Source organism: Parus major, chromosome 26 (assembly GCF_001522545.3).
Source record: "Parus major isolate Abel chromosome 26, Parus_major1.1, whole genome shotgun sequence".
NCBI classification, from domain to species: domain Eukaryota; kingdom Metazoa; phylum Chordata; class Aves; order Passeriformes; family Paridae; genus Parus; species Parus major.
The window spans coordinates 5,241,481-5,265,429 of record NC_031795.1 but is presented as its reverse complement, the minus strand read 5'-3'; the positions used below and the strand labels follow the sequence as shown (position 1 = coordinate 5,265,429).

At 52.6% G+C, this 23,949-nt stretch overlaps 1 protein-coding gene and 1 long non-coding RNA gene across 4 annotated transcripts; one reads left to right on the top strand and one right to left on the bottom strand.

Moving 5' to 3' along the window:
- Positions 1 to 672: 672 nt before the first annotated feature.
- LOC107215009 (acidic mammalian chitinase-like) lies at positions 673 to 7,566 on the top strand. Of its 2 annotated transcripts, none has more exons than XM_015650925.3 (11): positions 673 to 712; positions 4,588 to 4,617; positions 4,981 to 5,182; positions 5,306 to 5,362; positions 5,461 to 5,626; positions 5,715 to 5,839; positions 5,979 to 6,102; positions 6,212 to 6,397; positions 6,632 to 6,751; positions 6,840 to 6,981; positions 7,250 to 7,566. In XM_015650925.3, the coding sequence occupies exons 1-11, from the start codon at positions 688 to 690 to the stop codon at positions 7,480 to 7,482; spliced, it is 1,410 nt and encodes a 469-aa protein (XP_015506411.2). In that variant the 5' UTR covers positions 673 to 687; the 3' UTR covers positions 7,483 to 7,566. The 2 variants fall into 2 exon arrangements, with proteins under 2 accessions (XP_015506411.2, XP_015506410.1); XM_015650924.3 differs by lacking the exon at positions 673 to 712 and adding an exon at positions 3,983 to 4,115.
- Positions 7,567 to 7,569: 3 nt separating this feature from the next.
- Positions 7,570 to 12,366, bottom strand: LOC107215011. 2 transcript variants are annotated; one of them, XR_004500299.1, is made up of 3 exons: positions 11,936 to 12,366; positions 9,288 to 10,548; positions 7,570 to 9,084 (listed from the first exon to the last, which is right to left on the bottom strand). It is a non-coding gene; the product is annotated as an uncharacterized LOC107215011 (long non-coding RNA). The 2 variants fall into 2 exon arrangements; XR_001525077.3 differs by having other exon boundaries at positions 9,348 to 10,548; positions 11,936 to 12,365.
- Between the last annotated feature and the right edge of the window lie 11,583 nt (positions 12,367 to 23,949).

Sequence of the window (23,949 nt, the reverse complement as noted above, 5' to 3'; positions counted from 1 at the left end):
AATGTTGGAGGCTGTGGGATCTGGGCTGGGACAGAGGCACCTTGGTGGGCTGAGCTGGGTCTTGCCCTCCCAGCTGAGGTGGGCTCACATCAGGGGAGCAGAAGGAATCCCACCACCAAAGAAGAACCAGATTGTTTTTCACCGAGTCATTCTCCACCTGATAAAGAAAAACTTTTCCATAAGAAGGGTTGTTTTTGTCATCTTCTCTCCCTGATCTCCTGACACCCATGGTCACAAGAACAAGTGGGAGGACAATGCAGCGGAAGCTGATTCTTATTCACTCTGTTTCCATCAACCTAAGGAGACCAACCCCTTGTGCCACAGCTGTGCTTTGGTAGTGCCTGCATCTCTGGAAGGACTCAAGGGCAGCACAAGGTCACACTTCAGCCATCGGTCCCTGCGCTGTCACCAGCAGGAACACAGAGCTGTTGTTAAAAACAACATCTGAACAATCAAAGAAATAGAATTCCATTTTTTATCTGCCCTTGCAGCACCCGGATTTGGCACGGCCCCACAGCAGTGACACCTCCAGCTGGGTGCTCAGGCTCATTGTCCTGGAGTTGGTTTGGTGACGGGATCTTTGCCAATTTCATAATATTTGTGCATTGCTGTTGATGTCAGACTGGCAGGAGAATGGGGAAGGATATCAAAGTGGGAGAGAGGCTGAGCACATCAGTCTGGTCCAAGATGGCCAAGCTCACTCTGCTCACCGGTGGAGCTCTCTGCCCTCCTGGCTGTGCTCAGAACTCCCCAGCCCTGCTGCTCTGGCTCACAGGTAGCTGTAGGAATTCCTCCCTTCAGGAATGGTTTGGCTGAGCACATCCCAACCCACCACAGACTCCTGATGTGTCCTGGAGCCCCAAAAGTCCAGTCCTGTCCCAATCCAGCAGCCTGAGGGTGGAATTGCAGACTTGGAGTCTTCAAAACGCCAACAAGTGGCTTCTGCTTTTACCTGTCTGGAAAAGAGCCTCAGATATTCCCTGGAAAAGCCACCACAGAGCAGGGAGAGCTTTGTGACAGCAGCAGCAGCATCCCAGGCGTTCCCACAGGGAAGAAAAGCAGCAGAGCCAGAGGCTGTTCCCACCACAGATTCCCAGTTTCCATCCCAGGTGCAGCATTCCAGCCCCACGGATCCCTCCAGGTGCTGCAGCCACCCTTGGGGACCCTGGGGCACAGCCAGCATCCAGCTCAGCTCCTGGGAGCTGCAGGAAAACCCCTCGGGAATCTCCCAGCTCAGCTGCCCCACCTTGGATCTGCAGGAAAATCCCTCGGGAATCTCCCAGCTCAGCTGCCCCACCTTGGATCTGCTCTCCGTGGATGGTTTCTTCCAGGAGCAGGGAGGGAGCTGGGAATGCTGGAGGCTCTGAGGTGCTCCTGGCACACAGGGAAACACGGATCCATCTCCAGGGGAATCCTGGAGCCCTCAGCCACGGGCAGGGAAATCCCAGTCCTGAGCCCAGGATGGTATAGGCCATAAATATATATAGATGTGGATAAATTTAAATAAATATATGTGGGTACGGATAAATTTAATTAAATAGATAGGGGTATGCATACATTTAAATAAATATATATATGGATATGCATAAATTTAAATAAATTCATATGGATATGCAGACAAACAGAAATAAATATATACATGCAGATAAATATAAATATATATAGGCAGATAAACAGAAGTAAATAAATATATGGAGATAAATAGAAATATCCATGGGCAGAGTAATAGAAATAAACATGTATAGAAATAATTATGTTTGTGCATATAAATAAAAAGAAATAAATATGTATATGAAGATAAAAAATAATCAGATAAATAAATATGCAGACTTATTTTTTTAATAAATCCCCACAGGAAAATTCCGAAAAATTTTTATTTTTATTCCCAAAAATCAAACCATCCTGGGACAGATTTTCCCTGTGGTTGTTGTCACGTCACCAGACGTGCCCCAAAGCAGTCCTGGCTTTCCTGAAGTTTTTCTTAGCAAACTCATCCAGCTCCTCACATCCAAACCCAGCGGTGCCTTTGCTCCATGTGGGAATCCTGGGCTGGATCTCGGCTATCCCGAGGACTCACCCACCTGCCTGCCATGGGCACAAATCCCTCTGGGAGCAGCCAGCCCCACTGTCCCTGTTCCAGGAGCCCGGGATCTGCATCCCTGCATCCCCATTAGGGACGGGCCAGTGTTTTCCAAAGGACACAACAACATTCCAGTGACCTTTCTTTTGTCCCCGTGGAGTTTTCCATGGGGACCTCGCCAGCCAGGGCAGGGAGAGCCAAACACCCTTCCTGAAGGGACGGCTCAGACACAGCGAGGTCAGCAGGGCTGGAATGGATGAAGCTTTTGGGGAAAACAGCAGGTTTTGGGGGTTTTTCCTGTCAGAAACACCTCTGGCTGTGCCGGTGCCATCCCTGAATCTGCCAAACCTCCAGGACAAAAAGGAGGAGAAAGTTTGAAGGAATCATCCTGGAAGGAGCACCTGGGCACTGCTGAGCTGGGCACAACAGGAAAATCAGGATCTGATCTCCATGAACCATCAGGAAAGAGCAGAAGGATGGACAGGCTCCATCCCAACAGCCATGGAATCAGTGGGATGAGAGTTTTAGAGGGAAGATGCAGCAGGAAAAGCCTGGAGTGGTGGAATCTCTCTGCAGCCCAACACTGGAATAGTTGGAAGGTGACTGTCTGCTCTTTTAAATTGGAATTCTTTCAGCAAGGACCAATTCTCGTACCCTTTTTTAACTCCCACCACCTCCAGGGAACCCATGGCAAACCACTTTTATAAAAGGGTCAGAAAAGTCCAGAAGGAAAAGTCCTGACAGAAAACTCCAGGATCTGAGTTTGTTACCCCAATATGAAGACAAATCAATGTCTTTGAGCCTGCCCCAAACGCTCTCCTGACCACACCAAAATACCTTCCATGGATAACAGAGCTGAAAACGTTCCAGAGGTCACTGAGGGTGGGATTTTCCAGATCTATCCTGCTTGATTTTGTACCCTGGGACTTTATCAACCAAGAAAAACATTGGAAAAATACTCCTTGAAGATGTTGTCCTGTTATCAGCCGTGTCCCACCCCGTGCCTGCACCAAACCCCAAAGGCTGGCACATTTTAATCTGCAGCTCAGCCAGCATCTGATACCAGCCTGTTTTCCAGGCTTCCATGCATCCAAGGCTGGGTGACCTCCTGGAAAGTCACCTTCACTTTTAATTCCAAAAGGAATTAAACATCCCAGTGCAGGGACACAGCCGTGTCCCCCCTCCTGAGCAGGAAAAAGGGAAGAAATCCCCGGTCTCCTGACACAGGGTGAGAGCTTGGAGTCTCCAACTGGACAGAGGATGAAAATAAAAATGTGGGAAGAATATTTTGAGGCATTTCCCTGATGGAGATTCACATAAGTAAAAATGGGAATGCTCGGCAACACGGCCGTGTCTCAGTTTGGGAAAGAGCTGAGCAGGAAGAGACGGGGATAAATGTCAGAGGAAAATCCACCTGCCCCATCTTTGGGGGTGTCCCTTGTAGAGTTTAACCTCCAAGAAATAAAGAAACTTCCTCTGCTTCCCTGATGTGAGCCCACCTCAGCTGGGAGGGCAAGACCCAGCTCAGCCCACCAAGGTGCCTCTGTCCCAGCCCAGATCCCACAGCCTCCAACATTCCCAGTGCTGGCACCACAGCCCCGCTCAGCCCTGCCTGGGACGGCCCCACCAAGGACACCCGAGCCTGGCAAAGCCCAAAGCTCGGCTTTGGCAGTGCCACCCCCTGGGGAAGGGCTCAAGGTCACACACTTCAGCCATCGGTGCCTGTGGGGCTGCCAGAGGTGACACAAACATGGAAACACCACTTGGAACAATCAAAGCAATCTAATCCCGTTCATTATCTGCCCTTGCAGCACCAGGACACGGCACGGCCCCACAGCAGTGACACCTCCAGCTGGGTGCTCAGCCCCATTGTCCTGGAGTCACATTTGGTGACACGGCGCCCTGCCAAGTTTCATAATGTTTGTCAATCACTGTTGTTCCCCCGTTGGCAGCAGAGAGGAGCAGGGTATAAAAGCGGGAGAGAGGCTGAGCACATCAGTCTGGTCCAAGATGGCCAAGCTCACTCTGCTCACCGGTGAGTGCCGCTGCAAACTGGAGCTCTCTGCCCTCCTGGCCAGGGCTGGAGGCTCTGGCACCTCACTCTGCTGCTGGTGCAGGGGGCTGGGGGGATAGAACTGCTGCTCTCTCTTCTCTGTCACGGGTTTCACAATTTCCTTTGGGGAGGGAGATTTCTCTTCTTTAGTGCTGCTGCACTTGGGGATCTGTTGTGCTTTGAACGTGGACTGAGTTCATTGCAGGCTGCAAATGGAATGTGCTTTCAAACTTGAATCTGAAAATGAAATGAGTGCTTTGGCATCTCTGTGGGTTCCTTTCTATGCTATTGCCTGAAATAATTTGTCAAATTTTACTGGAAATGCTTGGACAAATTTTAGCCTCCTCTCTAGAAAAGCTCACCTGCCCCAGCTTGGGAGCAGAGTGTTGCAGAGGAGCTTTGCATTTCTAAGAGCGAGCAGTGACCCCGGTGTTGTTTCCTTGTGTCCTGGCAGGCCTGGCGCTGCTGCTGAACGCCCAGCTCGGTAGGTGCTGCTCCCCTGGAGCAGCTGCTCCTGCAGGAGCTGCTCGCTGGCTCCGCGCTGCCTCCCGGGCAGGAAGGGCCCGTGTGGGGCAGCGAGCCCGGGGCAGGAGCTGAAGGGCAGCGGAGGCTCCGGGACCGAGGCCTTGGCAGGGCCAGAGGAGGAAGGCGCCGAGTCCAGGGCGGTGGCGGGGAGCCCGGCAGTGAGCGAGGGATCCCCAGCCCCGCCGGCCTTGCCCTGAGCTCCTGCCCCGGGCAGGGAGCCTGGCCCGGCCTGCCCCGGCAGCAGCGCGGGGATGCTGTGCCCGAGGGGCCGGGCTGTGCCCAGGGCACTGCAGGCCCCTCCATGGCCACTGTCTCCCCGCAGGCACTGCCTATGTGCTGACCTGTTACTTCACCAACTGGGCCCAGTACCGGCCTGGCCTGGGTAAGTACACCCCCGAAAATGTCGACCCCTGCTTGTGCAACCACCTGATCTATGCCTTTGCTGGCATGAACAACAACGAGATCACCACCTACGAGTGGAACGACGAGACCCTGTACAAGTCCTTCAATGGCCTCAAGAACCAGTGAGTGCCAGGAGCCTCGGGCAGGGCTGGGCAGGGGGACAGCCCCGTCCTCTGAGCTGGGGGACAGTGGCTCTGGGCGCTGTGGACATGCAATAACTCTGGGTCCTGCCTCTTCCCCTGCAGGAACAAAGATCTGAAGACCCTGCTGGCCATTGGAGGATGGAATTTCGGCACACAGAAGTGAGTTCAAACCATGTCCTACCCTAAACATGGAAAAAGAATGAGAGGAGGATGGGGCTGCATGGAAACCCCACCTCTCTCCTGCTCTGCTTGCCCAGGTTCACCACCATGGTCTCCACACCCCAGAACCGCCAGACCTTCATCAACTCCGTCATCAAATTCCTGCGCCAGTACCAGTTTGATGGTCTGGACCTGGACTGGGAATACCCTGGCTCCAGGGGCAGCCCTGCCCAGGACAAGGGTCTCTTCACTGTCCTGGTTAAGGTGGGCTTGGCTCTGGCCTGTGAGCCCTGGGTGGCTGCAAAGCCCCATCCCAGAGCCCCAGGTGATCGCTGTCCCTTGGATCCCTCAGGAAATGCTGGAAGCCTTCGAGAAGGAAGCCAAACAGACCAACCAGCCCCGGCTCATGGTCACCGCCGCTGTTGCTGCTGGACTTTCCACCATCCAGGCTGGATACGAGATTGCTGAGATTGGCAAGTGAGTGGCAAAGCCTGGGGTCACTGGTGGGATTTGAGGGGTTCCCTGGGAGTGCTGAAGTGAAAGAGCCCCTGAGGGAGCCCCACGGGCAGCCTCAGCTCTGGTACCTCAGGTGAGGACACAGCCCCCGCTCCTGCAGGTACCTGGATTACATCCACGTGATGACCTACGACTTCCACGGATCCTGGGAGAGGAACACTGGCGAGAACAGCCCCCTGTTTGCTGGCCCTGCTGACACCGGCGACTACAAATACTTCAACGTTGTGAGTGTTTCTGTGGGACACTCACAGGTCTCAGACCCTTGGTGGCTGCCCCGAGGAGATTTCGAGGAATTCATCCTACAGAGACTCGAGCGGGAATGGTTTCTTGCAGGAATACGCCATGAATTATTGGAAGAGCAACGGTGCCCCAGCTGAGAAGCTCCTGGTGGGATTCCCAACCTACGGAAAGAGCTTCACCCTGCAGAACCCATCCGACACCTCCGTTGGAGCTCCCGCATCCGGCCCTGGCCCCGCTGGGCCTTACACCAGGGAGGCTGGAACTCTGGCTTACTACGAGGTATGGATGTTCCCATCACATTCCGTTCCCAAATCATTTGAAGGAATTTTTCAGGAAGCTCCCATGGAGTTTTCTGCATGGCTCAGACACAAAGCTACCCATGGAATCGCTAGGAAGGAGTTGTGTGCTCAGGGAACAGGGAAACAGCACAAAACCAGAAGATGAAGCCAAGGCAAGGGCAGAGCCTGGGCTTTTCCCTTTTTGTGGATAACATTCCTGCTTCCTTCTCCTTAGATCTGCAGTCTCCTGAGTTCTGGAGCCACCGAGGCTTGGGATGAACCCCAGGATGTTCCCTACGCCTACAAGGGCAGCGAATGGGTCGGCTACGACAACGTCAAGAGCTTCGGCCTCAAGGTCTGGGGCAGTGGGGCCGTGCTGGGACGAGGCTGGAGCCTCCAGTGGGATCAGTTCCTGGGGCTCACCGGGATTTTCCTCCCCACAGGTGGACTGGCTGAAGAAGAACAACTTTGGAGGTGCCATGGTGTGGGCCCTGGACATGGATGACTTCACTGGCACCTTCTGCCACGAGGGCAAATACCCCCTGATCTCCACCCTGAAGAAGGGCCTGGGGCTGCAGAACGGCGGTGAGTGGCTCCGGGAGAGCGGGAACAGCTCCTTGGTGGAGACTCACAAAATTCCTATGGAGGTGTGGGAGGGATGAAACACTTCCAACCCTTTCCTGAATTCCAAACTGCATTCCCCCCGCTGAGCCTCCATCACCGAGGTTCCCACCACCACCAGCGGGAGCAGCTCCGTCATGGAGACTCCCAAACTTCCTACAGAGGCATGGGAGGGATGAAACACCGAGAATATGAAAATAAACCTTTTCCTACTTGAATTCTTGAATTCCAGACTGCGTTCCCCCTGCTGAGCCCCTGCCTCCCATCACCGAGGCTCCCACCACCACCACCACCAGCGGCGGCGGCGGCTCCGGCTTCTGCGCCGGGAAACCCAACGGGATCTACGCAGACCCCGAGAACAACAGGAACTTCTACAACTGCGTGAACGGCCAGGGCATCGTGCAGAGCTGCGAGCCAGGGCTGGTCTTCGACCCCCTCTGCAGCTGCTGCAACTGGCCCCAGTGATCCCAACCCTTTCCCAGCCGATTCATCCGTCGGATTTAATTGTGTGCAATAATGATGATTAAATAAAGCTTTCCGCAAGCAATCCTCCTTGTTTCAGCTCGGGTTTTTATTGGCTGTTTTCATGCTCTCGGCTCTGCTGGAGTGTGTGGCTATTAAAATTCCCGACAGCAGGTGTCAATGTTGCCTGCTCTTCTTCCCAGGCCGTGGAGGGATTTTCCTGGAGTCTTCCGGCAACATCGGGAGAGGAAAAGCGGTTACAGGCCAGAGAGCTGAGCTGTTAATCACAAATCGAGACTGGAAGTGAAGAGGAATTTTGTAGCAGTTTTTTATGGAAATGGAGCAGTTTGTCCTCGCCATAAGTAAAAAAAGCCAGGATAAAGGCAGTTTGTTTCTCCCGGGTTTTAAAGCCTGTGGGAGATGTGGAATCATGGAATCCCCGACTGGGTTGGGTTAGACGGGACCTTAAAGCTCATCCCATTCCACCCCTGCTATGGCAGGGACACTTCCCACTATCCCAGGGTGCTCCAACCTGGCCTTGGACACTTCCATGGATCCAGGGGCAGCCACAGCTTCTCTGGAATTCTATTCCAGGGCTTTCCTACCCTCACAGGGAGGAATTTCTCCCTTATATCCTATCTAACCCTGCCCTCCTTCATCCTCAGGCCATTCCCCTTGTCCAAAGTCCCTCTCCAAGACATGACTGGTTTAGGGTTAAAGAGAAATTATTAAACACATCCACCCAAAACCTCACCCAAGCCTGCCAGGATTCCTGGTGAAGCATTAATCCATTTATTTCCACACCCAGGAATCCCATTCCGTACAGCAGAGCACCCCAGAGCCTTGGCAGAGATAAACTCGTCCTTTTTGGCCATCTCAGATGTCCCATCGTGTCATCCCAGCACGTGTCCGTCCTTCCCTGGGCGCACACGGAGCTGCTGGAGCTCCTGGAACAGGGGCAAGGAGGTGATTGGAATGCTGGAAGGGCTGAAATCTACTCAGCTGCCTCAGGAGAGGGATTTGGGAGCTGGCCTGGCCCAAATTTCTTCTTCTTTTTCTAAACGGAACATTTGGGATGGCTGCCATGAGATCCATCCTGTGGGAAGCCCTGGATGAAGGTCCAGCATCATCACCGGAGGTACAGCAATAGAATCCCAAAATCTCTGAGGTTGGAAAAGCCCTCCAGGATCATGGAGTCCAAGCTGTGCCCCGTCCCCACCTTGTCATCAGCCCAGGAGCTCCTTGGCCACCTCCAGGAGCTCCTTGGACACCTCCAGGAGCCCCTCAGACACCTCCAGGAGCTCCTCGGACACCTCCAGGAGCTCCTCGGACACCTCCAGGAGCCCCTCGGACACCTCCAGGAGCTCCTCAGACACCTCCAGGGACAGGGATTCCACCTCCACACGCTCTCTCCATGCACAGCAAATACCTGGCAGCTGGTTTGGGTCAGATTCATGGCAAGAAAGTTTTAAAAATCTTCAAATTCCCTCCTCTCAAAGGAAACAGATCTTGGTCAGGACTCCCAAAGTCCTTGGTCAGGAGATCCATGAAGTTCAGGCCATTCCTGCTGTTTGGGACAGCCCGGAAAGCTCCTCTCTCCCAGCTCTGTGGAAAGAGCTCCATTTTCAAGCTGTTTCCCCCAATCCCAGCTCCTCATTCCTCTGCTCCTGCCCTCCCCTGGCATTCGATTTCCCTTCTCTCCACAGCTCATGGAAGAATCAAGCGCTGATTTTCAGCCACCAGCCCTCCCCTGCTCCCGGGGGAGATTCCTGCCTCCCTCATTCCCAGAAATACCAACTCTGACTCACCCCGATTACGAAACGCTGCAGCCATTCCCCCCTGCCTCTCCTCCAGGGTCGTTTGCTCACCTCTTGTCCCCGGGGATGTTTTATGAGCACTCAGAAGAGTTTTTTTCCGTGAGGATTCCATGCTGCCGTCTCCCACTGTCCATTCCTGCCGTCTTGCATCATTCCTCATTTTCCCTCGGTGCTGAGCCGCTGTCATCGGGCTCTGTAAACAAATCCCGAGCCTCTCTGGCATTGTGAAACGGCTCCAACTCGATTTCTGACCGTCCTGTTCCCCAAATAACCCTGGCTCTGCTCTGCTGGCATCTCCCTGACATTCCCTGGAGCTCAGCATCCACTTCCCCGCAGGTGCTGAACTCCAGGGAGCTCCTGGGAATGGGCTGCAGATCCTTCCACCTATCCCCAAATCAATCCCAACATTATTTCCTGCCTTTCCAGGCCTTCAGACAGATTCCCAAATCCCTTCCCTGCATATAAACATCTCCATGCACAGCACAGGTGGGAAAAAGAACTCCAGAAATGCTGGATTTATATGAATGAGCAGGCATATGGGTGTTGTTTTGTCTCAGGAAATATTTTATGGATAACTGGAGCTTCTTTTCACTGGATTTTCCTTTAATTTTTTTTATGGGCCTTATGTTGCATCAATTCTTTTATTATTTTTTTTATATATAGCTTGATCTCTTAAAAATTGAATTTATTAAAGTGTGTAATCTCCCAAAATCCATTTAGGATTGGTAACGCATCTCCCAGCCTGAATTAATATCAGCTGTTATTTTGGGGAAAAAAACCATCAGCACCAGGCAGATCCTGAGGTGCTTCCAGCCAGGATTCCACACAGCAGCTCCCACCACAGAACAGGACCCGTTTCCCATCCTGACAATTCCCATCACCTTCACCAGATGTCCTGGACTGGGAGCTGGGACAAACTGGGAGAGCTGGGGGTTAATCCATCCGGCACCCTGCATTTCATCCCAGGATTTTTGGAGGTTCAGACCTCACCAGGACCTCGGAAGCTCCTCCTGTGTCCCCCTGAACCCTTCCGAGGATGCTCTGCCCCCACAGCCCCATCCCAGCTCATCTAATTACAGCTTTAAGCCTTCTGGTGAGGCAACATCTGCCTGCTCCCCGTTAATCCGTGTTCCCCAGCTCCAGAACCGGAGCCATCTGGGCAGGGAAGGTGGCTCAGCTTCCCATTAAACATTTACAGCGACATCGAGGCAACTGTTGCTGAGACAACCCCGCTGATCCCGCGTTTCCAACGCTGCAAAAATGAAAAACAAACAGGGAAATAAAATAAAAGGGTCTAAAAACGGCTGTGGATCACCACATCCCCCCAGCCCAGGGTGTGAACTCCTCTCATTCCCATCTACAAATTCTTGCTGTGTTAAAATAAAGGATTTGGGATAATTTAATAATATTTAGGGCCCGGCTTGAGCAACCAAATAGCCTTTAAATAAAACATTCCCTGCTGGAGCAGGTGCCTTTCAACCTCACCGGGCTTAAAATAGCTCTGGAGTCAGGCTGAGCCCCCAGTTCAGCTTTCCTGAGCGGGGTTTAATGTGGCCTTAATTTGGGCAGGGCCATTATCTCTGTCCCCACGCTGTGGCAGCCACTCAGCCTTGGTTAGAAATATGAAAACATTTTCCTTCCAAATCTTGCTGGATTTGGTTTAATGTCTCACCCTTTTATCCCCCTCAAGGTTTTTTGGGACAGAATATCCCGTTCCCTCACCAGTGGCTAGGTCAGCAGTGCGGGGAGAGCCTAAAAACTTGGCTGAAAATTAAGGAATGAAGCCAGAAATTGGGAATATTTCGAAGGGGATGGTTGGGGGATTATGGCTTTTGAGGGTGTGAGGAGTTCACAGGGCCACAAAATTCCGATCCTGTGGTCAGTGTTGGGCCCCTTGAGGGAATGGAGCTGGAGAAGGATCTGGAAATGATCCAGAGGCTCTCTGGAAGAGCCTTTCCTTCTGTGAGCTCATGGATCCAGGAGCTTCCTGTCCCAGGACTTTTGGGTCCCTCCCAACCCAGTCTGGGATTCCTGGGGTCACCTGGAGCAGACTGATTTAAAAAACACCCTGGAATATTTGATCCAGGAGAGAAAACCCCAGCAGGCCCAGGAGTTGAAAGGAATAAAAGTGAAATTCCTCAAAGAAGCTCCCAAGCACCGCCGGCACCCCGGGCTGTGCTGGGAGCAGCAGGATCCGGCTGTGGGAATCCGGGAGTGGGGAAGCCAGAGACAGGGAATTGCCCTGGGATTCATCTGAAATTCCTGGTTTTCACTGCGGGGCTGCTCTGGGAGCACCCAGGGAGGCTCCCAGGGCTGGGGAGGGGCAGGAGGAAGTGGGAATTTTTGTATAATATTTTTTTGGGAGAGCCAACATTTTCCCTCATGGATCAGACCCAGGGAAAGGATTTCCCTTCTGTTTCCTGGTCCTTTATTTCACCCACAGGGAAGCAAACACACCCTGATCCCATCCATATCTGGGACACAGAACAGGACCATGTTTTCCCGCTGACAATTCCCTATTTTCTGCCAGGAAAGACTGGATTTGAACCTTTTGCATCAAAAGATTGGAACTGAATCTCTCCCCCTCCTTCCTCACTTCCAAGCCGGATCCAGCCCCTCTTCCTGAATGTTCCTCTCACCTCACCCTGCTGCCAAGCCCCACAAAACCAGGAGAATCTCCAGCAGAAGCCCTGCCATTCCCGGGGCTCCAGAGGCTCTCCCAGTGCCGGAATCCTGCTGGGATCTCCATCTTTGGAAGCGTGGCTGTGCTCCAGTGCCCTCCGTGGGAGGCTTGGGCTCCCACGTCACTTGTTTTGGAGCTTCCCGCTGCTGACGTTCGCAGGACCACGTCAGGCTCCAGCAAGGGAAGCGCGGCCCTTTTTTGGGAGCAAAGGGATTTGGGAACAGCTGGGCTCTGTCAGGAATTCAGCACTCCAGTGATAAACACTCCAGGGTTGTTGTTTGTTTTTTTTCCCCTCTGCTCCAGCACAATGTTTTCCTTTCTCTTTAGGAAGCGTTGTTTCACTGCTGAGGGCGGAATTCTTCGTTTTGAAATTTGCTTTTTTCCCCTCATTGCAGCCTCTCCAAAGCAGCTGTGGCCCCTTTGGAAAGGGAAAAAATCCTTTGGCTCCCAAAGAATTTGGGAGGTTCGAGTCCTGAGGCAGAACTGGAGCGCTTTTGGGGTGTTCAAAAGGTTTGTGGAAGGAAAGAGGTGGAGGAGCAAAGGAAAACTGGGGGTTTCAAATGTCTGGGAAAAGGGGATTAATAAAAAAAGAGGGAGAAAAAAAAGGGGGTTAAAAATTGGGGGTAAAAAAGGGGGATAAAAAATAAAGGGAGCTAAAAAAGGAGGATTAAAAAGGGGATAAAAAATAAAAGGGGATAAAAAGGGGGGTAAAAATAAAAGGAGATTTAAAAGGGATGAAAAATAAACGGGAATAAAAATTAATGGGGATAAAAAATAAATGGGAATAAAAAAAAGGGGGATAAAAAAAGAGGGGGATAAAAAAGTAGAATAAAAAAGAAGGGAACAAAAAAGGGGATTAAAAATAAAGGGGGGTAAAAATAAAGGGGGATTAAAACAGGATAGAAAAAGAGGGATAAAAAAGGGGGATAGAAAAAAAAGGGGGACAAAAATGGGGGATAAGCTCAGAGCTGGCAGTGTTGTGTTATCCCAAATAAATTTTACACAAAAGCACAAATATTTGGCAATTTGAACATTTTTCAGCAAGCCTCTAAACCAGACAAATCCCCACCTGACTCCTCCTCAGCTCCTGGGAAAACCCCAAATCCACAGTGAAACACCTTTCCCTGCACACACACCCTGACCTGGCTGCAAAGTCCCTCCTTTCATGTGGGTGGCAGGGAGATAAGGCAGGCCCTGCTGTTAAAAATGAATAAATCAGAAGTAAATAAAGAAATCAGTGGAAAATAAAGAAATCAGCAGGGAAAAATCAGATTAGAGAGCCAGGAGGTGGAGTTGGCTGAGCTGGGACAGCCCCAGCTGAAGGACAGGGACACTGGGAGACGCTGCCTGGCTGGAAAATCCCTTTATCCCAACCTGGAGAGATCCAAAAGTGAGGATCACACCCAGGGCTTTCATCTTATCTGGGAGCTGGGAACCTGCTGGGCAGGGGAAGGAGCAGGAGGCCGAGTGGGGCCAGCAGGAGCTTCCCACCTTGGGCCAGATGTGGTCAGAGCCTTTTTTATCCCACTTGTGCTGCCTTTCTTTGCATAGCCCAAGTGTCATTAGGTGTAATTAAGGCAATTATGCTGAATTTTAGCAGCCCACAGAGTAATTGGGGGCAATTTTTAGCATCCCCAGGGGCATTTTGAGAGCCCTGCTGATGATTTTCCTGCTTGAGGTCTCAGCTCAGGTGTGGCTCAGGTGACACTTTTGAAGTGGACGTTGTTGTGCTGCTGCTGTTGGGATAGAACTGGAGGAGAACAACTCCAATTTTCCAGTTTTTCCTTTCTTTCTTGTTAAAAAAAGAAAGGAATTTTCTCTTGTTTCAGCTCTGAAACAAATGAAACCTGAGGAATGAGTGGGAAAGATCCTGGCTCAGGTGGGACATGCTAGAGAAGAAATGGGCTCAGAGCTGTCACCCCACAGGGAACAATCTGAGGATCATTTTGTCCTCCCTCCCTCGCTTTGGGTGAGAAATTCCAGCCTGCCCCTGAGAAACCTTCCCCAAAAAATGGGAAAAAACCTCCTTGATGCGTTTTGTTTGCAGCAGAATCTGCCAGCTCTGCAGATCCTGCTCTTGGGAGACAAAAGGCAGCTCCAAAAAAACCTAGGAAAAAAGCTTTTCCCAGCCTTTTCCAGGTTCCTCCAAGGAATTTTGTCCATTCCCTGCCTGAGGAGCAACCTCAATTCAGCAGCAAAATTCCTGGGGCCACTCAGATCCTGATCCCAGCTCTAAATCTGGATCGGCTCCGGCCTCACCCAGAGAAATCTGAGCTCTCCTCTGGCTGTCACTGACCGTCAGCACCTGATCCAGAGTCACCTGAGCACCGGGAAGGGCAAAATCCCCAGGCTGGCTTGGGAAAAATTCTGTCAGGAGGGAGGAAAAGCCTTTCTGGATGTTCTTGGAGCAGGGAGAGCAAAGGGGACTCAGCCCTGGGCTGAGGGAGTTCTGAGCATCACCCTCTGCTCCACATCCAGGGAAAATCTGGGAATTTCATGGCTTTGAAAATCCTTAAAATCCCTGTTTTTTACTCTACCCTCTCCTCTTCTCCAAAACACCACCAGCCCAAAGGGAAATTTGGGATTATTCCTTATTCCCTTCTTCCCTCAGCTGACTCCTGCATTTCAGGCCTTCCTGTGGAATTGCAGGAGCAATTCCCATTCCCAACTTTTTTTCCTCAGCCACAATCTTCCCTGAATTCGAGCCTCACCCCTCACAGTGGGGCAAGAAAAGCCTGGAACGGGGTGAGATTTGGGGAGCTCGGAGCTGGAATTCCTGAGGGAGCAGAGCTCTTGGAGCACAGCGAGGCCTTGTCGGAAAGAGGGGAAAAAAATAATAAAAAAAATCCCATTTATGGCTGACAAACGTGGCCAGAGGCCAAGGAAAACCCTCCTGGGCTCTGGATCCGGCGGGGTGAGGGGGTGGGAGATATTTTTAGCTGTTTTTTCTGCTCCTGAGGCCTTCGCTCGCCTCAGGCCTTGAGCGAGTGGCTGAGGAGCTCTCCTGAGGAAGAGGAGGAGGAGGAGGGAGGGGGAAGTTGGAATCTGAGACCCTTTTAAGCTCTGTTTGCTCTTCCAGCCTCCGCAGGTTCCAAGGGCACGGCCGTGAGGCCGATCTGGTTATCCTGGGGAGGGAGGGGAGAGCCTTGGAGCACTTTATGGGGGATTTATGGAGGATTTTCCCCCCTCCTCTGGGCCATTCCCACCTCCAGCGTCCCTGATCCCAACTGGGAGCAGCTCCTCAGCAGGGATCAGAGGGAAACAGGCCCGGGCTGTGCTTTCCCATGGTTTGTTGCTCCAGGGGAAATAGATTTCCCCCTCCCTTCTCCTCTTGTGCAATGTTTGACCTTGCCAGGCTCAGCCTCTTTCCAGGCCTCAGGTTCCCAGCTCCTTCCCCTCCTCAAAAATTCACTTTTCCAGCTTCCTGAGTCCCCAGGTGCTTCCAGAGTGGGAAGCGAAACTCCAAATGCCTCAGGAAAATGAGGATTGTTGTGTTTCAGCAGCCACGGAGATGGAGCAGCCCCGTGGAGTGAGTTTTCCAAGGAAAATGGGAGGAATGTCATTGGGATAAGGGATTTCAGCCTGGCTGCACATCTTGGGATGGTAAAAACACCCCCAGAGCTTCTGCTAAAGCCTTGGGAACACTGAAATCCAGCAGGGAGCAGACGTGCTGCTCCAGGGAGGGATCCCTGTGGCTCTGACTCGAAATTTGGGCTCCAAATGTGATCCAACCCCAGATTTTTGGGTAAATGACACGTCCTTTAACAACTTCCCAATTCCCTCCCTGGCTGCTCACACCCAGCTCCAGCTCCAAGGCCACATTCCCGCTCCGGCCTCCTGGATTTTCTTGAGTGACAGAACTTTCCTGTGGGATTTTGGGGAGAAAACCACATTAGCTTCCTCCTCAGGGTATTTAAGGCAGACAGAAACATTTGGAGGGCGATGCTCAGCCCGTCCTTGCTCCGGTGCTCATCCAGCTCTCAGAATTCCCAGCGGAGCAGCTTTGGGAGGACGTGGTGGAGCTGTGGATTTCTCCAAGGAGTTTTCCAAAGCTCAGGAAGGTGGATCCATGTGGTTCCTGCCCTGCTGCATCACCCCAACAAACCCAACCCTTCAGCTTTGCCAGGGAAGGGTGAGGACTCCCTGGGAAGAGCCCGGAGCAAGCCCGCAGAGGAAGCCAGGAGGGATCTCCCGGAGCAGGGATCAGCTTGGGAAGAGGCACCACCCGGATTTAAGCTGGGCCTGGGTGTTTCCCAGCTTCAGCCGGGCTCCCTTTGTGCCCTAATTGCTGCTTGCAGGGCCGGGGAGCCCTGGGAAGCCGTGGCCTCTTTCAGGATTTGTGGGTGTAGCCTGAGAAGATCCCCCAGGAGCTTCTCCCAGTGTCCCTTCCCTCCCATGGACCGTCCCCACGAGAAAAGTCCACCCTGGATTTGGAGGGGGTGGGTTGGGCAGAGCTTTGGGCCTCAACTCTTCATTTTGGAATCAGATAAAACCGTTCCTTGCACAATCCTGCTGCTGCTCAGCCCCGCAGCACCTTCCATGTGCAATCCCAGAATATTTAGGCAAAGGGAAAAGCTGAGCTGAGGGGTGGCTTTGCATGGGGAAGTGTCCCAGACCCAGGAAAAAGAAGTTTCTGGGTTGACCAGGCTGAAATGAGGCTTCTCTTATTATTCAATTTGCAAAGTGCATTTGGGTTGATGTTATTTTATGTTAATTATTTTTTTTTTTTTTATTTTATTTATTTTAAATAAAAGAAGAAATAGTGAAGAGCGTCCCAGACAATAAGAAAAAGCCATTCCAGATATCCCAAATACCAAACCCAGGCCCAGCTCTGAGCTGAGCCACGTAAAAAAATCCTTCCTGAGGAGCTGCTCCAGCACTAAAAATAATGTATAAAGGAATTTGGGAAAGAGGGATGGACAGGGTGCATTAAATAAAATTAAATAAATGCATGAAGAAAATAAAGTGGAGTAAGGAAGGGGCTGGTGGGCAGGGAGAGGAGGGGAAGGTGGATCCATCTGGACAAATCCAGAATCTGGGCAGGGAATGAGGTCTGGAATCAGCCCTGGATGGGTCAGTTTGCCATGAACTGGCCCAAATCTGGAATCTGGAACCTTCTTATCAGCACCTGCTACACCTGGGACTGCCTTGATCCCTTCAGCCTTGTGGGAAAGCCCAGAACATCCCAAAAAAATCCCATATGGACACCGTGGATCCCACAAAACCCCCCAGACCTGTGGAGCAGCCCAGATTTGTGCTGCCCCAATCAAAACCTCTTTAATCGGTGACCGTCTCCCGCTCTCCCCCTCCAAAACAGGGAGAATAAACTGCTTTTCACAACCTTTTAAAAAACACATTCAAGCCCAGCCGGCGGCTCTGAGCAGGGTCAGGAAATTCCCTTCCCAGCTGCTGCAGCCACGGAGGCTTTGGTGCTCTTGGCCTTGTTTTTGTGCCGGGGATTGGGGTTGCCATGGAGCTGCACCACACGTTCCCCTCTCTGTTCCCCTCTCTTCGTGCTCCCCGAGCAAAGAAACGGGCAGAGAAATGCAGATTTCGGGCAGAGAAATGCAGATTTTGGGCAGAGAAATGCAGATTTCGGGCAATGTGCTGCCTTGGCAGCTCCTCCCAGCCTGGCTGAGCTGCGCTTTGGCAGCCCAGGCGCATTCTCAGCACCTTAAAATAAAAAAAAAATAAAAAATAAATAAATTCCCGTCTTGTGGTTTTGGCCGAAGAGGTTTGGGGTTTTTTTTTTGTTTTTATTTTCTTTTTTTTTTAACTTCTCGTTTCTAAGAAAAGAAAAATCCCTTTTTCATAGCTGTGTGTCAGCAGGGAAGGGGGAAATCCTTCAATCCACCCCTCCAGCCTGCCTTAGAAGGAAAGGTGTGAGATAAACCCAAGGAGGGAGGTTTGGCCTGAAAAACTCAGGGAGACGGGAGGAATTGTGCTCTCTCATTCCACCAGCTCTGCGTCCTGATTGTTTCTTTGGCTTCAAACAGGACTTGGCATCTCCCAGGCTCAGTTTTCTCCATTCTGAACCCGCGTTGGCCCCGAATTCCTCACGGATTCCTTTCCCTGGGTGTCTCTGGTGAGGCTTCGTGTCACTGCCAGCGGTGGCTTCACCTGTCCCCAGGTGTGCGCGGGAGGGAGCGGCTGTTTTGACTGGAGCCCGTGTTTATCCCGGCAGCTTCCAGAGGGGAAAGAGCAAGGCCTGGCTGGGCAGCCACACCCCGATAAGGAGGAATTACCGAGGGGCAATTTGCCTGTGCCCAGCTGTGCCCCCACGTGCTGTTTACCCTGGGCTGGGGGAGATTTTATCGCCGAGGCCACGGGGTTTGGGGTGGGGCAGCGCCAGGGCACGTCTCACCTCCATCCCTGCTCTGTTCCCAGGGCTTGGGAGTGCTTTTATCTCCTAAACCAACAGGGCTGCTCCAGGTTTTCCAGCTGCCAGCTTTCCCTGGAGCTGGCTGTGCAAACACCTCTGCTCGGTGTCCCCTCTGTCCCCTGTGACAAGGACAGGGCTGGGTGGCGGCGCTGGCAAGGGAGGATGTGGAAAACGAGCAACAAACCCAGCTCAAAAGAACAGGAAACCATCTCTGAGCTCATCTCCACACCTTCCCCGCCGAGGCAGCTTCGGGAGGAACCCAAGGCCGAGGTTTCCTCTCCAAAAATGTCGAGATCTCACCAAATTCTCCTTGGCCAACACGACATCGGCAGGAAGCTGAGGCCGCGCAGAAACCCCCGCGAGCGCCCTGGGAGTTCAGCAGCGGCGGAAAACAAAACCCAGAGGCCTCGGGAGGGTGCAGAAAAAGCGATGTTTGCTTCCCAAAATACTCCAGAGCAGACGGGACATTGGCAGCGGGTCGGAGAGGAGGGAACGGGGCATGGAGGAAGGGAATTGGAGCAGAGGGAGGGATTTTTTGCAGTCCCAAATCTCCTGTGTGGAAATGCTGTGTGGAAATCCAGCCCCCAGCCACACAAATCCAGGCAGGAGCCCAGGGGAATATTTAAAGCTCCTTTATAGGATGAGGGAAGCTGCCTGGACATGCCCCAAATGTGTCCTGGCATGTCCTGTCCACACATCCCCAGGTCCCCAGGAGGATTTACAGGCGACAAACCAAGCGTGGGGCTGACAAAAGCCTCCAAAAGCGGGCTGGAGGAGCAGAGCTGGGGGCTGATAAAGGCCTGGAATTCCCTGGGATGCCGGGAACCAGACGTGCTGGGGGACACGGTGTCCCTGTCCCGCCTTCTCCCCCCGTTTCACACGGTTCCCTCATTTCACAACCCCATTTTGAAAGGCCCAAAGTGTAGGCTGGGCTTTAAACCCTGCCTTGTTTACCTCGCCCGTTCCTGGGGTCACACCCGGGTTACCAATTACAGCTGGGATTAAACATCTTAAACCCGCTTTACCCCTGGGCTTTTTTCCCCTTAAATTCCCACTGATTGTGCTTAACTGGTGTCACCAAGCAGGTGGCTGCTGCCACTGTCCACACATTTGTCTGTCCCTCCTCCGCCACAGCCACAGAATGAGATTTAAACCACGCCAATACATCTATTTTTTTTTCAGTTTTCAACAGTTCCCAGCGATTTTTTTTTTTTCCCCTCCCCCTAAACTTCAAGAAAAGCCAGCCCTTGGCTGTTCAAATTGGCCAAAATAACCTTCAAATCCTGCCCAAAGCTTGGGGTGGCTGCAGGTGAAACAAAGAAATTAAGAATTAAGGAATAAACATAAAGAAATGCTTAACTAAAAAATACCCTGACACTCAGATCCACAAAAACTAGGAAAGAGTCGAACTGCAAAATAAGATAAAGAGCTAAAATACACAAACGAGATGCAAAGACAAAAGCACCACAAGATAAAGGAGATTCCTCAGACCCTAAACAGAAAAAAATGGATTTAAAGTCCAAAAAAGTGGTTAAAAGACTGAAAAGGGCATAGAGCTAATTGTAATATGAAGATGAGCAAGGTTAAGAAATGAATATGTATTAAGAGTGTAACTCTAGTTTGTAAAAGATAAAAAGAAAAAATCAAATCTAAAAATTGTGCATGGCTTTAGAAGAGATATCCCCATGAACCTCAGTGCTGAATAAATTCATTATTCTGTGAGTTAGAAAGTTCCTTTTTATTCCACATATCACAGGGACCCAGCTGGGGGAGCTGATTCAGCGACGTGGCTGAGGAGCAGGATTTGGATGTTAATTCTTAATTCTGGGGTTGTTTTCCTGCCTGGGACAGAGCCAGTGGGCAGCTGGCTCTGCTGGGTCTCCAGGACAGATTGGAATTGGGGTTTTTGTGCCTCGTGCCCTGTAAACTGCAGACTTCAGGGTGTCGTCACCCCAAAAAAACCCCACAGTGAGTCCAAGTGTGGCGTGGGAACTGCTGCCTCTTAGGTGAGCGTAAAACACCCCGAGCTGCTGACTTGCAAAGCCTCAGTCCCTGTGAGCAGCTCAGGTTTTAACCCTTGATTGAATGCCAAATGTTCCCTTTTTTTTTTTTTTTAATTGTAAAATTTCCAGCTCGACTGGTTTGGAGCCTCATTTGGATAAACAGGAGGGTTTGGTTATCTGAACTCCCGGTTCCTGTCAGACCAGTTCCAGCCCCAGCCTGGCCAATCCCTGGGCAGAAATTTATTGAGTTTGGGTTGTTCTTTTTTGTTTGTTTTTGTTTTTTTAAATTGAAATTGAAATGCTCTCAGCTAAATGCAGGGTGGAAAACCAACCCAGCCAGAACAGCCTCAAACTCAGTTCTCTTTTTAAACCGAATTTTATTTTCTGATGGTTTCTTTGCTCTGTAACTCCTCCGAGTGCTTTGAAAGGCTGCACTAAGCCTCAAGCTCTGCCTGAAAAACCCCAGGGCCAGAAATTAGGGACGCATAACCCGCTTAGAGGGCCTTGAGCTGCACAGGAAATCTCCTATTGGAAGGGTTTAACGGGGCCAAGCTGATTTGGGAGCCACATCCCAGCAGATGAACACGGGAATGGGGAGCGAAGTGGGAGAACCAGGAATAAATCAAATGGGAGCTGTGAATTTGGGGAATGGTGCCACCATTTCCCCCATCCTGGGGGGACCAGGGGAACCTGCCGGGTCAGGCTGGCTCATCCTCATCAGCCCCTAATGAGCACAGTTAGCCCCTAATGGCCAATTAATAGCCCTGGTTATTAGAGCTATTCTAGGCCAGGCTGCAGGAGCCCTGCTGCTCCAATCCAGTGACTCAGGGCTGGAGGATTCCATCCTTATTCCTTAGGCTGGCAGAAACCAGCCCTGCTCCCAGCTGGGATGGCCAAGCTCAGCTCAGTCAAAACCAAAACCCATGGGGTCACTTTTTAATTCGGTTTTTTCCGTCTGTTTTTGCGCAGGGATGTTCCCCACTGGGGTGGATTCGCTGCGTTCCCACTTTTCCCGCTGATCCACGCGCCCCAAGCACGGCAGCACAGGTGTGTTCAAAGCTCTGGAGCCTTGCATGGACACGCTGGGTGTTTATCCAGCCTCTTCCAGGGGCCTCTGGAATATCCAACCCCCTCCCCCTGCAGCATGTCAGCTCTCCCAGGCCTCTTTCATGTGTGGTGCTGACTTGGAAAAAAAAAAATTAAAAAAAAAAAAAGTCCTTAGACTTTAATCCTTGGGTTTATTTCAAGGCTTACAAAGGCAAATCTGGTTTGTGGCAAGAGATTTGCCTGATTTCTTCTGCTCTGGGGATGAATGGGGCAGCAGATGGGGAGGATTTGGGGACCCCTCGGATGCGGCTCCTCGCAAACCTGACCCTGCCCTGGGCCTGCTGCGCTTCAGGGCATGAAATGGGGTCAGTGCAGAGCCCTGCTTGGGCTGGAGCTGTTGAATTCCCCTTTTCCACAACTTCCAGAGCTGTTTTCTTTCCCCTGATTCCTGTCTCATTCCCAATTCCTGTCCCAGGGTCTGCACAGCCCTTGGTGGGGGTTGTTAACACATGAAATCCCGAGTGCAGCGTGGGAATAAAACCAGCTGCAGGCTGCAAGTAAAAACCTCAAAAAATCCTATTAGACCCCAGAATCCTGGGAATCATTGGGAATTTGAGACCTGGAGAAGGAGGTGCTGGAAAACCTCAATGCCATCCCCAGTTTTGGGGGTAGGAGTGGGGGATGCCGCCCCTTGCTGGGCGAGTCCGTGATCATTTCCCATGGGACAGGACCCCAAGGGTCAGCAATTCCAGGATCATTTCCCGGCGGGAAGGACCCCGAGGGGCTCGGGAGGAGCCCCAGGGAGGTGGGATGTGCTGGCAGGCCCTGTGCCAGCAGCCCCAGCTCCTCCTGCTCCGGGAATGCTGCGCCAGCACCGGGAGCAGCTCTGTGGGAACGGCCACGGGGCAGCTCCGCGGGCAACCAGAGCTCCGGAGCTCCTTCCCTGCCCTGGCTCATTCCAGCTGCTCCCAGCGCTTGTGGAGATGCCAAATGAGGCCCCAGCCACGGGAGGAGAGGGCGTTTTCCTGGGGATCAGAGCAGAGCTGTGGCTTTAGGTCCTCCCCCGGTGCTGGAGGAGGCTGCCAGGCGATGGCTTGGAACAATCCCGGTGCTCTGCCAGGGAATATTCATCCAGGATCCCGTCCTGCGCTGATAGGAACTCTCTCATGGTTGATCAAAGCGAAGAATTCGGCCTCCCACTGCTCTTTAGCTCGGGGCCAGTTTCAGCAGGAGCTCTCTGGGCAGCGTGGCAGGGCCAGCTGGGCCAGCTCTGGGCTTGTGGTGGCTTCCAGGTGCTCCTTCATCTCCCACAGCATCAGGGCTTCTCCTCTCCCTCCCGCTGGGCTGGCTGGAAGCACCTGGAGACTCCGTGTTCTGCTCCATCCCTGCTTGCCTTGGCTTGTCCTCCCTGATTCCCCGGGGTGGGGACACGTCCTCCTCCTGCATCCCACTCTTCCTCCAGCCTGGATTTTGGCTGGGAGCTGCCAGCCCTGACCTCCAGCGCTGCTCAGGCAGGGTGGCTGTGGCACTGTCACCCCTCAGCTCCTGTGTGACACGCTTGGAAGGTTCTCCCTTCTCCAGGGATCTCTGCCAAGGGACTGGCCTTGCCCGAGGGACACGGATGGATCCGTGGCTGTGTCTGGAGGAGGGACATTTGGGGATGGAAACACTGCTGGGAAGAGCCCCCTGGGATTCCAGGGGGGTGGCAAAGGGCTGATCTGGATGGAGAGCTTGGATCCTCTTCCAGGAGAGCTGGGGAGGGACTTGGGACAAGGGATGGAGTGACAGGACAAGGGGCAATGGCTTCAAACTGAAAGAGGGAAGGTTCAGGTTGGATATTGGACAGGAATTCCCCGCTGTGAGTGTGGGGAGGTGCTGGAATGGAATTCCCAGGAAAGCTGGGGCTGCCCCTGGATCCCTGGCAGTGCCCAAGGCCAGGCTGGAGCAGCCTGGGATGGCAGAGGTGTCCCTGCCATGCAGGGGGTGGCACTGGGTGATCTTTAAAGTCCCTTTCCATGCTCAGGATGGCTCTGCCCCGCTGCCCTCGGGGGGACTTTGAGCAGGGGCAGCTGCCCAGGAGCCCAAATCCCTGCGGGGGCTTTGCCAAGGAGGCCTGGTGGGCTGGCTGTGTCCCTGTCTGTGTGTCCCTGTGTCCCCCTGTCCCTGTGTCCGTGTTCCTGTGTCCCTGTGTCCATCTGTCCCTGTCTCTGTCCCTGTATCCCTGTCCCTGTGTCCGTGTTCCTGTGTCCCCGTGCCCCCATGTCCATGTCCCCATGTCCGTGTCCCTGTGTCCATCTGTCCCTGTCCCTGTGTTCGTGTCCCTGTGTCTCCATGTCCCTGTCCCTGTGTCCATCTGTCCCCATGTCCCTGTCCCCCTGTCCCTGTGTCCCCATGTCCCTGGCCCTGTGTCCCTCTGTCCCTGTGTCCCCCTGTCCCTGTGTCCCCCTGTCCCTGTCCCTGTGTCCATCTGTCCATCTGTCCCTGTGTCTCCATGTCCCTGTCTCCATGTCCCTGTCCCTGTCCCCCTGTCCCTGTCCC

Bases quoted from the DNA above. Each gene is read 5' to 3' on its own strand.
- LOC107215009 (XM_015650924.3), top strand. From the start codon at position 3,998: ATGTTTGTCAATCACTGTTGTTCCCCCGTTGGCAGCAGAGAGGAGCAG. The intron at 6,103-6,211 runs GTGAGTGTTTCT...GGTTTCTTGCAG, and splicing joins ACTACAAATACTTCAACGTT to GAATACGCCATGAATTATTG. The intron at 6,398-6,631 runs GTATGGATGTTC...CCTTCTCCTTAG, and splicing joins GAACTCTGGCTTACTACGAG to ATCTGCAGTCTCCTGAGTTC.